The sequence below is a fragment of the Chelonia mydas genome, chromosome 28 (genome assembly GCF_015237465.2).
Source record: "Chelonia mydas isolate rCheMyd1 chromosome 28, rCheMyd1.pri.v2, whole genome shotgun sequence".
NCBI classification, from domain to species: domain Eukaryota; kingdom Metazoa; phylum Chordata; order Testudines; family Cheloniidae; genus Chelonia; species Chelonia mydas.
Genome location: NC_051268.2, coordinates 5,747,186 through 5,764,355, shown reverse-complemented (window position 1 = coordinate 5,764,355; position 17,170 = coordinate 5,747,186). Strand labels below are relative to the sequence as shown.

The 17,170-nt window shown below is 46.8% G+C and overlaps 4 protein-coding genes and 1 pseudogene across 22 annotated transcripts in view; 3 read left to right on the top strand and 2 right to left on the bottom strand.

The window, feature by feature from the left end:
* The window catches only part of LOC102943236 (zinc finger protein 883), a 2,438,435-nt gene that overhangs the window by 103,531 nt on the left and 2,317,734 nt on the right, over positions 1–17,170 (bottom strand). The window lies entirely within an intron of this gene.
* Positions 1–17,170, top strand: part of LOC119564595 (zinc finger protein 883) — a 1,467,279-nt gene that overhangs the window by 14,575 nt on the left and 1,435,534 nt on the right. For 3 of the 17 annotated variants that reach the window (XM_043537422.1, XM_037887439.2, XM_043537423.1), the window contains exon 3: positions 2,160–4,386. The exons of 2 other annotated variants lie outside the window; for them this stretch is intronic. In XM_043537422.1, the coding sequence (XP_043393357.1) occupies positions 2,160–3,877 (1,718 nt within the window). In that variant the 3' untranslated portion in view covers positions 3,878–4,386. Of the gene's footprint in view, positions 1–2,159; positions 4,387–17,170 lie in introns of those variants that run through there. 12 more of the 17 variants (XM_043537449.1, XM_043537448.1, XM_043537451.1 and 9 more) reach the window with 12 other exon arrangements.
* LOC122463947 (zinc finger protein 501-like) overlaps positions 1–17,170 on the top strand; it is a 200,335-nt gene that overhangs the window by 14,290 nt on the left and 168,875 nt on the right. The window lies entirely within an intron of this gene.
* LOC102945014 (zinc finger protein 883-like) overlaps positions 1–17,170 on the bottom strand; it is a 705,100-nt gene that overhangs the window by 542,455 nt on the left and 145,475 nt on the right. The window lies entirely within an intron of this gene.
* The window catches only part of LOC102934537, a 1,094,240-nt pseudogene that overhangs the window by 1,023,093 nt on the left and 53,977 nt on the right, over positions 1–17,170 (top strand).

Sequence of the window (17,170 nt, the reverse complement as noted above, 5' to 3'; positions counted from 1 at the left end):
TCTACACTTTGGGCTCGGTCCCGTTATGACCGAGCGTATATTCACCTATCCAGTTTTCCCCGACAGATGGGTTGGAGCTAGGACTCTAATCCTCCCCCTATTGCCTGTATCTTCTCCGACCGGGGGTGTGTACAATTGAATGATTACTTTGTATGTATGGTATACCTTTTAGCAATATTTAGCAGTATGTTCAACCATCACAGTGCATGTTTTCACCCTTTTGCAATTCTCCACCAAAAATCTTATGCTTATAAGAAGTACACAAGATCTTTTTCAGGGGAGAAGGCAATATGCTGTGTTTATTGAAGATACAGTAATTAGTATATGCATTCAGTCACACCACACACAAACACACTGTCCCGCCAGTTGATGTTATAGTTACCAGTCTGGAGTCCGGATCGATCTAGCAGCCAGCTAGGCTGATCCCTGGTAGGGAGGAGCCGATTTCCATTGGTTGCTACACAATGTTCCGGGGAAATCTTGACAGGACAAACCCAAACTTTTATGGCAAGGCACCCTGTTTATATACAGATTTTCCCTCATTGGGACTGTCATAAATATAAAGGGAAGGGTAACCGCCTTTCTGTATACAGTGCTATAAAATTCCTCCTGGCCAGAGGCAAAACCCTTTCACCTGTAAAGGGTTAAGAAGCTAAGGTAACCTTGCTGGCACCTGACCCAAAATCCCCAATGAGGGGACAAGATACTTTCAAATCTGGAAGGGGGGGGAACAAAGGGGTCTGTCTGTGTCTTGCTTTTGCCGGGAACAGATCAGGAATGCAGCCTTCCAACTCCTGTAAAGTGAGTAAATAATCTAGCTAGAAAATGCGTTAGATTTCCTTTTGTTTAATGGCTGGTAAAATAAGCTGTGCTAGAGGGAATGTATATTCCTGTTTTTGAGTCTTTTTGTAACTTAAGATTTTGCCTAGAGGGATTCTCTATGTTTTGAATCTGATTAACCTGTAAGGTATTTACCATCCTGACTTTACAGAGGTGATTCTTTTACCTTTTCTTTCATTAAAATTCTTCTTTTAAGAATCTGATTTTTCTTTGTTCTTAAGATCCAAGGGTTTGGGTCTGTGTTCACCTGTACCAATTGGTGAGGATTATTATCAAGCCTTCCCCAGGGAAGGGGGTATAGGGCTTGCGGGGGGTATTTGGGGGAAAGACATTTCCAAGTGGTCTTTCCCTGTTCTTTATTTAAAACGCTTGGCGGTGGCAGCATACTGTTCAAGGACAAGGCAAAGTTTGTACCTTGGGGAAGTTTTTAACCTAAGCTGGTAAGAATAAACTTAGGGGGTCTTTCATGCAGGTCCCCACATCTGTACCCTAGAGTTCAGAGTGGGGAAGGAACCTTGACAGGGACCAATTAGTTTTGCACCATCATTCTGTAATCAATTGGTGTTTGAGTGCTTGTTTTCTTAAATTGTGCTCCTCATCCTTTCATCTTGCTCTTTCATCAAGTTCCTCAGGGAGTTATCCCAAGCTGGTTTTGATCACAGCTATCTTGTCCCCTGTGATAGGGGCCCGTCTCAGCTTTAGAGTCATCAATCTGCCCTCCTCTCACATTTCACTAGGGGCTTGTTGCAGCCTCCTGGTGCCCTTGCATCTGTCTCCAGTTCCTCCCTCATACATCTGGTTCAGCGATGGCCTTCACACTTAACTCTTAACACACACATTCCTCATTCACACACACAACAGAATTAATTTACATACAACATTTTGAACAAGAACATCAAATTGCAATGCAAAAGAAAACAATCATGGCATTCTTTTAGTTATTTTAAAATGCTAAACCTACAACAAATTGGTGACCCTCAAAGGTCTGTTACTGCCTTGAAATCAGTCCAGACACAGATTCTGGCTGATGTATCTCTATCCGTTGGCCCATTAGGCCATTCCTTTCTGTTATTCAAAAAGGGTGGCTGGCAGGATTTGATCAGATCATACACTAAATACATTTAATACATGCGACATTCTTATTCTTTGTCCTTCATTCTAAATTATATAAAATACAAACATAAAATCCTACTACTACATTTGGGGGAAGAGTTTGGGGGAGTTCAGTTCCTGATTTTTACTTGACCTCTCTGCAGAATTTGTTTTGGTTTGGCCTTCCCTCTTCCGTCCCTGTTTTGAAGTTTCTGTCTCTATCACAGCTGGTGATGCAATGGTGTGTGAGAAAGAAGAGCAGAATTCTCAGCAAGAAAATGTTGAGCAAGTGGATAAACACAGAGAATTATCGCAAAGATTGAAAAGAAATGCATCCAGGAGTCACGAGCAGGGAAAATCCTGTGAGACTCATCACAGACCAGAAAGAGAACAGGGAAACCAGCCAGGGGAGGAGGAGGGTAAGTTAATTTCATGTCAGGGAATTCACAAGGACCTCAAGGAAATGACAACACAGCAGGAAATCTTCCAGGGAAAGACAGAAAAAACATGCACTAAGCATGGGGAAAACGTACGTGACGACTCAGCCCTTATAAAGCATCAGAGAATCCATGCAGGAGAGAGGCCCTACGAATGCAGTAAGTGTGGGAAAACCTTCAATCACAGTTCAAATCTTTTTAGGCATCAGAGAGTCCACACAGGAGAGAGGCCTTATGAATGCAGTAAGTGTGGGAAAAGCTTCACTCGCTCTTCAGGCCTTTTTCAACATCAGAGTCTCCACTCAGAGGAGAGGCCCTATGAATGCAGTAAGTGTGGGAAAAGCTTCACTCGCTCTTCAGGCCTTTTTCAACATCAGAGAATCCACTCAGAGGAGAGGCCCTATGAATGCAATGAGTGCGGGGAAAGCTTCACTACGAGCTCAGCCCTTTCTGAACATCAGAAAATCCACACCGGTGTGAGACCCTATGAATGCCGTGAGTGTGGGAAAACCTTCAATCGCAGCTGGACCCTTATTCGACATCAGAGAATCCACACAGGGGAGAGGCCCTACGAATGCAGTGAGTGTGGGAAAAACTTCACTCACAGTTCACACCTTATTAGGCATCAGAGAATCCATACAGGAGAGAGGCCGTATGAATGCAGTGAGTGTGGGAAAAGCTTCACTCACACTTCAGGCCTTTTTCAACATCAGAGAATTCACACAGGGGAGAGGCCCTATCAATGCCGTGAGTGTGGGAAAAGCTTCACTAGCAACTCAGCCCTTTCTGAACATCAGAGAATCCACACAGGCGAGAGGCCCTATCAATGCAGTGAGTGTGGGGAAACCTTCACTACCCGTTCAGCTGTTTCTGAACATCAGAAAATCCACACCAGCGTGAGACCCTATGAATGCCTTGAGTGTGGGAAAACCTTCAGTCGCAGCTCGACCCTTATTCGGCATCAGAGAATCCACACAGAGGAGAGGCCCTATGAATGCAGTGAGTGTGGGAAAAACTTCACTCACCGATCAGCCCTTTCTGAACATCAGACAATCCACACCGGTATGAGACCCTATGAATGCAGTGAGTGTGGAAAAACCTTCAGTCGCAGCTGGACCCTTGTTAGGCATCAGAGAATCCACACAGGGGAGAGGCCCTATAAATGTAGTGAGTGTGGGAAAAACTTCACTCACCAATCAGCCCTTTCTGAACATCAGAATATCCACACCGATGTGAGACCTTATGAATGCACTGAATGTCAGAAAACCTTCAATCGCAGGTCGCACCTTATTAGGCATCAGACAATCCACACAGGAGAGAGGCCCTATAAATGCAGTGAGTGTGGGAAAACCTTCATTAGCAGTTCAGTCCTTTCTGAACATCAGAGAACCCACACCGGGGAGAGGCCCTATGAATGCACTGAGTGTGGGAATACCTTCTCTTGGCACTCAGCCCATGTTAGACATCAGAGAAACTGCAAGGGAGATCAGGACCGTAAAAACCTCTAGGGCTATCTGTACTTTTTTTCTTTAATACTTTTTAATCATAGAATATCAGGGTTGAAAGGGACCTCAGGACCTGTCATCTAGTCCAATGCCCTGCTCAAAGCAAGACCAATCCCCAATTTTTGCCCCAGATCCCTAAATGACCCCCTCAAGGATTGAACTCACAACCGTGGGTTTAGCAGGCCAATGCTCAAACCACTGAGCTATCCCCTCTCCCCCACCCCCATGAGTGGCCCATTTTTGCCTTTTGCCATTCACCCTGTTTTGAGGTTGACCCATAAGTCCTTTCTATCAACTCAATTGTCCCATGAGTAATTCAAGGGTGCCCTTCCTACAGGGAACCAGGGAGTATCACATTTATACAATTCCTCCTATTGCAAAGTTATTGTCAGAGTCACCAATGATAGATTTTATCATTGCCAGTTCTCACGTTGCTCTGGGTTGTGCTGAAGAGCAGTTATGTTGGGAACTTTTAAAATTTATATTTAAAGGAAGAGGGGCAGGGGGGGGAAGTGTCATTTCAGCCTTCGTGACACTGGAAGGAGATGGGGAGACTCAGAGATTCCCTCCTTCCCCATCACTGCAGAACGGTTACCTTTTGTCTGAGCCATGCAGAGTTTATCTTCATCACGTTCTACCGATCCACTTCTCAAAGTGTCATGTGAGGAAGAGTTCTCAGCTGTCTGTGCGTGGAGATGATGCTTTGACTTCTTTAATCCTATATCAGTCTCTATGACTGGAGATGAAAGTGTCAAAGACCTGAAAGGGGAATTCAAATGGATCCCAAACACAGTGTGATTATTTGGAGTTTAAATCCCAGGTTCCATCTATTGTTAAAGCCACTTCTGGCTAGGTGGCTGGCCCGTTCCTTCCCCCCCCCCCCCCCCCCCCCCCCAATTATTTGGATGCTAGGATACTAAAAATGTTGTAAATAACATAACTGACTCTTGAGACAGTGCTGAGTGAGGTATGTTTGAATGGATCAGAGAAGAATGTGATGGGAGATTCTCTTGTCCCAATTCTGAATAATCAGATGTAACCTGCTCTGAAATTTCACTTGACACTTTCATTGTCATGTATTCTATCTCTCTGTGATGTGGGTTTCTATCTTTCCTGAATACCGTTTGGTCACCCAAACGGATATTAGTTCAGTTAGATAGGAAGTAGCTCAGATTTACTGGAGAATATAAGACAACGACCATCTGCTAAACTGATCGTTTCTCACTTCAGCCTTGCTTTTTCCCCACCCCTCCATGATGACGTGGAGAAAGTTCAAGTGCAGTTCTGTCAACAGCGGAGAACTCTCTAAATCACTGCTGTTTTTGTCCAGTAAGTTGAACAAAGGATCAGCTAACAAAGAAACAGCCGTGATTTAAAATCTTCACTCAGAAATGGTGAACGACAAGCAGAACCCCAACTAATTGGTGGATGTGCATATGATTACAGTGTATTTCAATTGTTTAAGTCAATATTGTCTGTGATAATCAGGGGAGAGAATTCCATGGTAAGTGATTTTGAACTAGGCAAAATGCCCATGTATTTGGTTCCCAAAGCATGTGTAACCCAGGCCCTACAGAACAGCGCTCCTAGCTAATCCTATGGTCTAGGAGATGCTGCCCTTCACAACACAGATGTTGAGGAAATAGGATTGAATGAATTTATCCTTTGTGGGTGCTAAAAATGTGTGTGTAAAATGAAATCAGTTTTGGAAATGTAATAGCTGCAGAAAAATCCCTATTTTTGAATAGAATCTCCAGCTCTGGTAACTAAGAGGTTGTGATCCAGGCCTGTATCCAGTCCCTTGCCTGGAACTGTGTCACCAAATTAAAGAAAAGCTGGGCATGTTTTGGGAAGCTATTCCTCACTAACACTGTTGAGATTTTAGTGGTTTTGTAAAGGATTCTACTTCAGAGCATTGTAAATTTACCCTACCCAAAGCCATGGATTTTGAAAGAACTGGGGTGGAAAGAGTGCACACTCGGTTCTTGGTTTCCACCCCAGGAAAGGAAGCGATGGTGACCAATGACCCAAGGAAAATTGTTTGCACAACTCCACTTCTTAGTGCAGTGTCACTGATTACAGTTCCAGAGGATACTAGGGCTATACTGAGAACAATCATCCTTCACCGTTTGGATCCAAGGAAAGAGAGCTTCCTAGGACGTTCCATTCCTGTGGATCCCAAACTGACCGCCTGATTGGGTAACAAGGACTTTCAGGCTGTAGAAATGATGGTAACCATTGAAGCAATGAATGTGCTAGACTCCAATTTCGGACTCCTGGATACTCGCATGTTGAGTCCTGATTCCATGGTTTTGCATCTGGCCCTCCGGCTACACAATAAAGGTGATGTTGCCACAGCTGCACCAATGTTGCCGTGCTGCCGTAGCACGGCTATTAGCCAATGGGAGAGATCTCTCCCGTCGGACTTTATTAGTCCAACCCCCACAAGCAGTGGTAGCGATGTTGGCAGGAGAAGCTCTCCTGCTGATGTGGTGCTATCTACACAGGGAGTTAGGGCTGTGTAACTATGTTGCTCAGCGATGTGGATTTTTCACACCCGTGAGCTATATACTTTTACCAATAAATGTCTTTAGTGTAGACCAGACACCTTTATCTTTTGTTGTATGCATTTACATCCCTTCTCCTCTACCTTCTCCTACTTTGAAAGATGAAAAAGAGTGAAAAGAGGTATTTTTCCTCATGATACAAACATTCCCACATAGGAGACCTTGTCCACCAACACATATGGAGAAGAACTAGAGATACATGAACTCACAGAAGTGGTTGGGACAAACCACAACTTGATCCAAGATTCAGTTGTTGGCAAATGGGGATTAAAAGAAAATGAACATGTATGACAAGAATTCGTGATCTTTGAATATGTTGTTGTTACCAATGAGAATGAAATTATAGGTGCAGTGATTGGTTAAAGAGTAAGAGACTAATTGTGTGATCTGAATTATTTTGGAAAACTGAAAGTTGTCTTGTTTTTTGCTTTGTTAGTCGTACAGGAAATGATGGCTAATCTTGAAAAGTTCATTTGATTTGATTTACCCCCTGTAGTGTAAGGAGTTCTGACAGAAAACCTCACTCCAAAGGTTGGGGTGGGAGAACGTGTGAGAGAAATAGTGACAGGTTTAGAGTAGCAGCCGTGTTAGTCTGTATCCGCAAAAAGAACAGGAGGGACTTGTGGCACCTTAGAGACTAACACATTTATTTGAGCATAAGCTTTCGTGGGTTACAGCTCACTTCATCGGGTGCATAGAATGGAACATATAGTAAGAAGGGAGACACACACACACGCACACACAAGGTGTAAGTAGCCATACAAACTGTGAGAGGCTAATTAATTAAGATGAGCTATTATCAGCAGGAGGAATCTTTCTCTGTTAAGTATCCTCACACCTTTTTGTCAGCTGTTTAAATGGGCGAACTTGATTATCACTACAGAAGTTTTTTTTCTCCTGCTGATAATAGTTCATCTTAATTAATTAGTCTCTTACAGTTTGTATGGCAACTTCCACCGTGTGTGTGTGTGTGTGTAAAATCTTTTCTTCCTATATGTTCCATTCTATACATCCAATGAAGGGGGCTGTAACCCACGAAAGCTTATGCTCTAATAAATTTGTTAGTCTCTAAGGTGCCACAAGTCCTCCAGTTCTTTTTGTGAGAACTAGTGTATAAGAGACTATTGGGCCAGTGTAGATTTTAATTGTTTCTATTTTAAATAGAACATATTTTGCTTAGCTTCAAAGTCAGTTTCTATTAAAAGGAAAACTACTGGAGGAGACAAGTTGTATAACCTTTTTCCCCACTTAGACTGTAAGGGTCACTGACTTCCCCACTTTTCTAATTTGCAAAGGAAAAGCATGACATCTGTCACAGGATGTGTCTAGCAGGTAGGAAAGTTGCAATCGTCAACCATCAATATCAAGGAAAAGGCTGAAGTCCATTGCCTTTCATATGAAAAAGCCATCTAAAGGCTGGTCTACACTGAGAAGCTATGTGGACATAGCCACATCTCTCAGGGGTGTGAAAAATCCACTCCCCTGAGAGAAGTAGTTAATGTGATCCGAGCCCCAGTGTAGACAGGGTTAGGTTGTCAGAAGAATGCTTCCCATGTTTGAAGGGTAGATATAGGCTGAGAGAGACGGATCTCCTATGACAGAGGTGGGCAAACTGCACCTTGCGAGACTTTCCTGCCTGGCCCTTGAGTTCCTGGCTGTGGAGGATAGACCCCTGCCCCTCCCCTGCTGTCCCTTCTCCCTGGCAGCTGCACCAGCAGCATGGCTGTGAACTCCTGCTGCTCTGAGCGGCGTGGAAAGGGGGCAGTGGGGGATAAGTGGCAGGAGCCTTGGGGGACAAGGAGTAGGGGGTTTGGATAAGGCATGGGAGTCTCAGGGGGCGGGGCTGTGGATAGGCGAGCAGGGGCGTGGAGAGGATGGGATCCTGGGAGGGTAGTTTGGGGTAGGGAGCCTGGTGGGGGGTGTGGTCAGGGGACATGGAGCAGGGGGAGTTGGGATGGGTCAGAAGTTCTGAGTGGGGCAGTCAGGGGGCAGGAAGTGGGAGGGGGTGGGGGCCAAGCTGTTCGGGGGGGCACATCCTTCCCTACCTGGCCCTCCGTACAGTTTCACAACCCTGATGTGGCCCTCAATGTGGCTCTCAGGGAATCCAGTCATGACCTCAATTTCAATTTCGACTTTTCTCCCTGTATGTGAGAAATCTCCTAGTACAGAGGGCTGAGCCAGCTATCAGATCACCTGGTTCCTCAACTGTAGCTACAGCTCTTCGTACCCATCAATCCAAAGACTGAAAGAAGTGGAGAGTTTCAGCCGTTATCATTTTAGTATCTTCTTCTTCCTTTCTCTGTTTTTTGTGCTGGCCGTTCTATTATATCAGAGTGGGACTGTATAGCTCAGTGCATGTGTGACAAAAGCTCATTGGTGCCAATTAGCAAAGGGGTCACCGTTATTCACAAGCAACTGCGGTCTCAGACTTGACAAACTCGCCACACCTAATGCACTGCTTTTATGATATTTATTCAGGAAGCATAGCAGTAAGACCTCTACTGAAAGCTTGTAAATTATTGTTACTCCTAGTCACTACGAGAGCTTTGTATGAGTCATACTGAAGGAGTAATAGAAGTACATGGAAAATTATGCCCATATGGTATTGTCATGAAAGGGAGTCACTCCAATAATTTGTCTTGGGGTGGACGGCCCATTCCAGTGGGAGGAAATTGTCACCCGTCCCTTGAGAGCCAGTTATGTGATGTATTGCTCCACTGTCAACCTTTGCACAAACCTAGAAAAGCCAACAGAAAACTATCAAAGAAAAACTAGAGACATCAAAACTCTGTGGAAGTGAAAAGGACACTATGACAATGAGGAGATGGTCCTTTCTGTGAATAAAGACAAAAGACGGATTCAGTTTATAACAGGGTGGAGAAAAACACTCTGGTCCATTCACCAAGGTGATCCCTGATGACCAGTGGTGCTTCATCAAAGGCAATCACTGCAATAGACTGAAGTGTGAGGGGAGAATCTACTTAGGTAGGGAAAAGTGACTATTAGAAGCTGTCGGTTGCATTTTGTAATTTTGTTCTGTTGGTAATGCATGGTTTCCCTCACACGCATTTGTTTCTGTTTAAATCTCTATCCCTTGTTAAATAAATGTGTTTGTTAACTACTCAGGTACTGTGTGTGATATAGCAGTGGACTACAGTAAAACTGGTAACTTGCTTCAGGAAAAGAGGATCTATGATTTCTCTGAGTATCTGGTGAGCAGGGCTGGACCTCAGAGGAGGACACATTGAAGAAACTCAGGGGTTTAGGTGCCTCTATTGTCAACTGGCAGGGCTGCTGTAGCTCAGAGGAGGGTGCTTGAGTGCCTGACCAGCTGGGTGAATTTGGTCGCAAACATCCAGCGGCCAAATGTAAAAGTCCCTCTTCCTAGTTGAAGGTGGCAACAGGGAGACTCACAGCCCTCGGCACCCTGAGAAGGGTCACAGTGTGCATCTATGTTGATCCACCTGTCATATCCACCCTGGGAAGGCACCCGATAACATAGTTCCCTGAATCAAAATAGCCCTAAAACTCTGCCCTATGAAATCGTGGAACATGTACTCTTCCCTCTGTGAAAACATGTAAAGAATCCAAGCACTGAAGGGGAGGGATTGGGTCCAGAGTGACCTAGACAAATTGGAGGATTGGGCCAAAAGAAATCTGAGGTTCAACAATGACAAGTTCAGAGTTCTGCACTTAAGATGGAAGAATCCCATGTACTGCTACAGACTAGGGACCGAATGGCTCGGCAGCAGTTCTGCAGAAAAGGACCTAGGGGTGACAGTGGACGAGAAGCTGGATATGAGTCAGCAGTGTGCCCTTTTTGCCAAGAAGGCTAACGGCATTTTGGGCTGTATTTAGGGTGTTGCCAGCAGATTGAGGGAAGTGATTATTTCCTCTCTATTTGGCACTGGTGAGGCTATACCTGGAGTACTGTGTTTAGTTTTGCCCCCCCCCCCCCCAAAGGATGTGGACAAATTGGAGAGAGTCCAGCAGAGACAACGAAAATGATTAGGGGCCTGGAGCACATGACTTACGAGGAGAGGCTGAGGGAACTGGGATTGTTTAGTGTGCGGAAGAGAAGAGTGGGGGGGGGATTTGATAGCAGCCTTCAACTACCTGAAAGGGGGTTCTAAAGAGGATGGAGCTCGGCTGTTCTCAGTGGTGGCAGATGACAGAACAAGGAGCAATGGTCTCAAGTTGAAGTGTGGGAAACACTATTTCGCTTGGCGGGTGGTGAAGCACTGGAATGGGTTCCCTAGGGAGGTGGTGGAATCTCCATTCTTAAAGTTTTTAAGGCCCAGCTTGACAAAGCCCTGGCTGGGATGATTTAGTTGGGGTTGGTCCTGCTTTGAGCAGGGGGTTGGACTAGATACCTCCTGAGGTCTTTTCCAACCCTCATCTTCTATGATTATAGGCCTCTGTCGGCTCTGGAAACAGGAGGACTCTTAGTGTAACACCTAAAAACCAGGGCCTGTGTGCAGTTGCAGCTCAGTGGTAGAGTGCATGTTTTTCATATATAAGGCCCTGGATTGAATCCCCATCATCTCCAGGTTCTTCTGCTGCTTTGCTTGTGCCCAGCGGGTATGTTCTGTCATCTGCCACCACTGAGAACAGCCGAGCTCCATCCTCAGCAGGGAGTGAACTCAGCATTCTTCCCCCATTCCAGACATTCCACGAAATAACAACAGCAGCATAAAGAAAGCGGGGAGGGAACATCTCACGGCCAGGGCTGGAGGTGCCCAGGGCCCCCTGCTTCTCCATTGTTTCCGTCGCAGAAGAGGAGGGTTCCATAGAATTCAACACCCTGCTTTGCACAAGGGACAGACAAAGATCTTGCTGTTCCTGTGTCTGTGCAAAGAAAATTGTCCTTCTGTGTGAAAGAGAGGCAGGAAATGGCCCCACGCTGGGACAATATCCTCAGGATTAAGAGCAAAGGACTCAGGCTGAGAACTGATTTAACTCCACTCATCTCATTTAACTCCATTCATTAAGAAATTGTCTTCCAGGGAGAGATTGCAAACTTGTGACATTAATCCAGACCCTGGAGGTTTGGGCTGATTTAACTCTTGGAAAAAACATGAACTTGATTCCAAGAAGGGGGAGAGAAGAAGCCTGAAGTTGCCTTTAGTCCAAGGCTGGTGTCTCCTGGACAGTGGGAAACATCCCTCACTGCTGCCAGGGGTAGGTGGCTACTGGCGACATCCCAGAGCTGGGATGAAAGGGGAATGTTGCATGGACTTTATCATACATGCTCCATCCTCCTTCTCAGAGCCCACAGGAGAGAATGTAGAGAAGAGCGAGTCATTTCTCAGCTGCATTCTCAGGAGAAGTCGGTAGCTGTCCCTGAACAGAAACCCAGGAGAGTAACCATGGCAGGTCTGCAGAGACATCTGGTTGCTAGTGAGTCCAGCTAGGAGAAGGAGCACCGGGGGATCTGAAATTTTAGCAGTGGTGGGGAGGGCTGGACCAGTGGGGCTGTCTCAGGAGTCATTGTTGGCTTTTCCCAGGGGGGAGGCTGTAGGTCACATACTGGGGGTAGGTTGGAGCATTAGGGACTCCAGTATGTAAGGCTCGTTAAAATGGAACTGCACACCCCCACACCTTTGCTCCAGCTAAAGGCCCTACTTTGACCTGTCCCCATTTCATGAAAATCTCCATCTCTACCCCGGCTCTCAGAAACCCCCTCTCTCCCATGGATATTTTCATGGTTTCTTCTGTTTTTCCATGGTTTCGTACAAATATTTCTGCCATCAAAATGATCAAGTACATTTAAAATGAGAAAAACAATCAAACAACTTATCTTTATCTCCTTCACCAGATATAGTGTTGTGTCTGAATTTTTCTATTGAAAAGTCCAGGCAGGCAGAGTCACCCCTACATTTACTGCACACCAGGCCCAGGGCTTGCACCCAGTAGTTCTCGGGGCTGTGGGCCAGAACTGAGCTTCACTGGCAGCAGCGAGGGGGGACGGTTGGGACTGAGCTGCCTGGGGAATATTTTAATCTTTATTTTTCGGAGGATTAAATCAATGCAGCTTCCACTTCCCCAAATCTCCCAAGGAAATAACGTTTCTGTGCAAGGTACCCAAATCTTTTCACAATAAGAAGTGAAATGAAATGGCCACACGATGGTATCAGAACTTAAGAAATGAGAAGCCATGTTCTTGTTCAATGAAGCTGAAAAGGGAGATGTTTTCTCTTTGACTCCTAGGCCCCCCAGTCTAATCCACTAGATACCCCTTTCCTCCCACAGCCAGGAATAGAACCCAGGAGTCATGACTATTAGCCCCCCTACTCTAGCCCCCTAGACCCTTCTCCCTGGGACAAAGGAGAAGCTCTGCGACCCTGTACTGTCCCTTTGCCTCCCTGCTTGTGCGGCACTTGAAACCCAATGGCGTTTCCTTGGCCAGTTTTGAATCTTGCTCCCAGGAAGGGTGTGATTTTAGGTGCAGGTTCCTAATAGTGCAATGAACCAGCCAGAAGGGGCAGGAAGCATCGGTGTAGGAGCTATTGAAATAATCTTAGCGACGTACGTCAGGGAAACCGTTATTAATGAAGTGTCAATAAAAGGTCAGAATGGGATCGTGTCAGTGTCAGAGTAGAGGGCTCTGTGATGGTTTTCAATTTGTCATCCTAACCTAGCTAACACCTAGCACATGTTTTAAACTCTTCTCTTACCGTTGCTCGTTATCAGAGAAGGGGAGAGAGAGTGAGCAATAGAGACACAGACCTAGTGACTGAAGGAAACATTTCTTTGCTCTTTGCTTGGCTCTGTCAGTTATTTGGGTACAAACTCACCCCCACCCACTGTCTCTGCTGGGCAGGAAGAGCTCAGCTGTCAATGGGACTTGGGGAGCTCGGGACGTTACTGTGAGTTGCTTGAATAGTTAGGTGAAAATCTCCTGAACATGGAAACATACTCAAGGCTGCTGTAACTCATCTTGCATCTGAGGCTGTTGAAGCTACAAGGCAGAGTACTAAGTACAATATTTAAACTTATGTTTGGCCTCAGGGAATTAAACAAATGTGTCTGTGAAAAGAGGGGAGTCGAGTTCACTCCCTTGTCCCCGTCAATGTGCAAACCAGGAACCTGTTGCTTTGCATTCCTGACATTGTATCACCATCATGTGGCCATTTTGTCTAAGTCCCTGTAATTAAAAAATCGTTTTTTCCCCATTGAAACTATTTTCCTCGTAGAAATAGAGGAGCAGATTGATCTACAAAGGGAAGGTGATTCCAAGGCAGTTCTGGAGGAGACGGGAACGTTTTGAGCATCATTAAATTATTTTGTTGTGTCTCCCAGGGAGAGAGAAAATAAACCTATTAATTTGAGCTACCGACACACTTCACAGCATGAAATACACAATTTTATGTTCAATGAGTTGTGTTCATTTAAATAATATGAAAAATATGTTCTGGGCAGTGCGTGAAAACCTCATGGCATCGAACAACCCACTTGATATAGTTAATGTACTACATGATATTTAAAGAAGTTAAGAAAGATGTGCTTATAAATAAATTTGTTGTGCCTTTTACAAACGCACAAGACAGAAGAAACTGAATTATTTGAGCTACTAAAATTTCTGCTTTCTCACAGCATTTTAGTTCTCAAGGTTGTTTTAATTTGCTTATTTTTTTGGAACTAGAAATGGGGAAAGAGTACACTGAAGTCAGTAGAATTACCGCAGTGAGGGATTAGTGTCATTATTTGTCTCTAACAACAGTCTTTGCAAGCCACCTGCAAGCCAAACCTCCACTGAAGGCCACCCACAGACCAGCATGTGTTCTGGGGCCAGCATCACAAGGTGGTAGGAAAGCAGAGCCACCCCACCCAGCCCCCGGTGAGGCCTCTTACCATTCCCACTCAAGGGGCTCCTTTTGGTGTTGGGGAAGGAGATTTTCCCCCAAGAAGCTTTTACCCAGCCGCTGAGAAGCCCAGAAGCACCCAGGGACTGCTCTTGTGGTGGACGGAGTAAATGCTTTCAGACAGCTTAGCAAGCTCAGTTGAAACACCTCTGGCTCTGAAAATTGAGGTTTTGATTCCCTCTTGGGGTTCCTCTTCAAGAATACAACACAAAATCTGCTTAAGCCCCCTTCCCCCAGTAATCTGGGGGAAATAACCATGGCTGGGTGCCTCTAAGAAGAAATACTTTCCCAACTCACAGGCACTGAGTCTAGAAAAGAAAGCTTTAATAAAAAGGAGGAAAATAACCTTGTATTAATTTGGGAATACCCCACAATCAGAATTCATAATGTAGCACTATGAACAAAACACCCACCCCACAGTACACTGGGGAACATCCTTTTGCCTTGGGTTCTTATATCCAGAAAGCAAAAGCTCTTTGGATGTCCCCTCCCTTCTCTGCACCTCACTCACAATTGTTCTCCTTGGTCAGTGAAAACCCAGAGTAGCATCTGTGGAATTCACCTCTCACCCTCCGGGGAGGGGAGGGAGCCCCTTTCTCGCTCCTCTGTCTGCACACATTGCCAGTCACTTGCCATTCCACCCGATCCCCACTCTGCTGGCTACCCTCTCTCGTCTAAGATGTCTTGAGGTCCCACCAGGAATGGAGGAAGCTCTCTAAAAGTGGCAGGCCCTGGTGCCCGAACAGTGGCCCCGTCCCACCTCTTGCACTTGAGGTCACACTCTTAATTGCCCCTTCTCCCCAAAGCCCCACTCCTGCACCGCCTCTTCCCTCCAAAACCCCACCTCCTGCTCGCTGCCCCCTCCCCAGCATCACTCACCCTTACGGTCATTAAAAAGTGGGAAGGCTATGCCCTCCCACTTGTAAAAGTCATGGGGCCTTGTCCTGTCCCCCACCTCCCCGTTCTGGCACGTCTTGGTACCTCCACTTAACACATCTTTCAGTGATTTCAGCTGTCAGTGAGGGAGCCTCACGGCTCGTGCAGACTAGGCAGTTTCTTATATTAGAGATGCTGTCCCAAAGCAGGACTAACGCTTAGACCTGGTTATCGGTGATTTCGGATCTGTTGGTTTGCAGCAAGGCTCGAAATTGAGTCTTAATCAGCTCTGTGGTTACACTGTGAAGAACAAAAGGGTCAAATGGTGCCTGGAACCCTTAAGAAGAACCCACCCCGTCAAGTACCAACACTTGTCACGACCCTCTCTCAACTCTACTTAGAATTTTTTGGAGTCAATCCTTGCCTTTATCAGCCTAGGGGACTGGGAGAAAAGCCCTGACAAAGGGCTCCAGTGGTGCAATTGGTTAGTGCATAGTACTTATACGACAGTGTTGAAAGGAGACAGGCTGAATTAGTGAGTTCAAGCCTTCCCTGGTTTTCATTAACCAAATGGCTTTAACCCACTTATTTGGCCCTATGGAACCTAGAATTCCGACACTGAGGAGGCGAGGAATCAAAAATGCCCCCTTCACTTATTACCTCCTCCGCAGGGTGCAGGTCGGAAAGCAGAAATCTACAATCCTTTCTCCCTCACCAGCCCCTATGCCAGGATCTCTCCCGCATAGCCTAGAGTCCTGCCCATCCTTTGAGCCCCCTTTCAATCTTTGCTCCCCAAACCCTCTTTTCTAAGTGTTCTAGGGAGCAAGGGAGCCATCAGTCTCTGTGGCAGATTTATCTACTGCAGTGCTCTGCGTGGTTGGTGAGCTGAGCTACACCCCTTCTGGAGCTCTTCAGGGATGAGATTTTGGTGAATTGTAACAAAAAGAAACTCTCTCCTGTTCGGGCCTGTTTGTCACCTTTTGCCCTTGTACCCCCCTCAGCCTCTGTTCTTCCTGATAGGGGAGATGCAGAGACAAGCCCCAGGCTTTCTGTCATACAGTCTGTAGCCACCTCTGAAATACTGCCACTGGGAGAGTATGGCTCCCAATTCTTCCCTAGAGGGATTGCAAGAGCAGTTACCCAGTTGGGCCTGGGTGTGTCAGAGGTCCAGGCTGTAGGGTGCAGGTGATCTCAGGCCTATAAGTCCCCTGCCTGAGTGTCTCCGAGTCCCCACTTGCTGCCCCCCCGTGTGTCTCCCCAGGGCCATGGAGCATCCCTGCCTCAAGCAGGTGGCTGCCCCCATGCAGCTCCCCCTCTGCTCTGATCTGCTGGCTCCCGGCATCAACCGCCGCCACAGGGTCCTAGTACCCCCCATCCACTAGTGCCATAGGCCACCTTCCTCCCCTCCACTAGGCAGGCTGACCCCGACTCTGCCCTTTCGCCTCTGACCCTTCCCTTTTCCAGCGGGACCCTCCACCAGCACAGGGGCCCTCCCGCTTGCAGCCACTGCTCCTGCCCCACGCTGGGCAAGGGGCAGCCCCATCCCCCACCGCCAGTAAGGCTACAGTGATGGGCAGCAGCAGGGGAGGAGGTGGACATGTGATGGCAGCCACTGCCCATCACCCACCACAGGGGAGGCAAGGGGGCTTTCTGGATCTGAGAGGGGCCCTAGGAGCATGTGCAGTGACAGTGGGGCGAGGTAAGTGTGCAGCCGGGAGGGGCGAGGGGGGCCCAGGGGCTGCCTGCACCCCAAACTCTTCAGCCCCGGCCCTGCCCCAACCCAGAGCCCACACCCCCAGCCAGAGCCCTCACTCCCCTGCACCCCAACCCTCTGCCCTAGCCCTGAGCCCCTCCCACCCCCCCAAACCCCTCATCCCCAGCCCCAGAGACAGCCGTGATCCCCCCATACCATAACCCTCTGCCCCAGCCCTGAGCCCACTCCTGCATCGTGAACCCCTCATCACCAGCGCCACCCCAGAACCCTCACA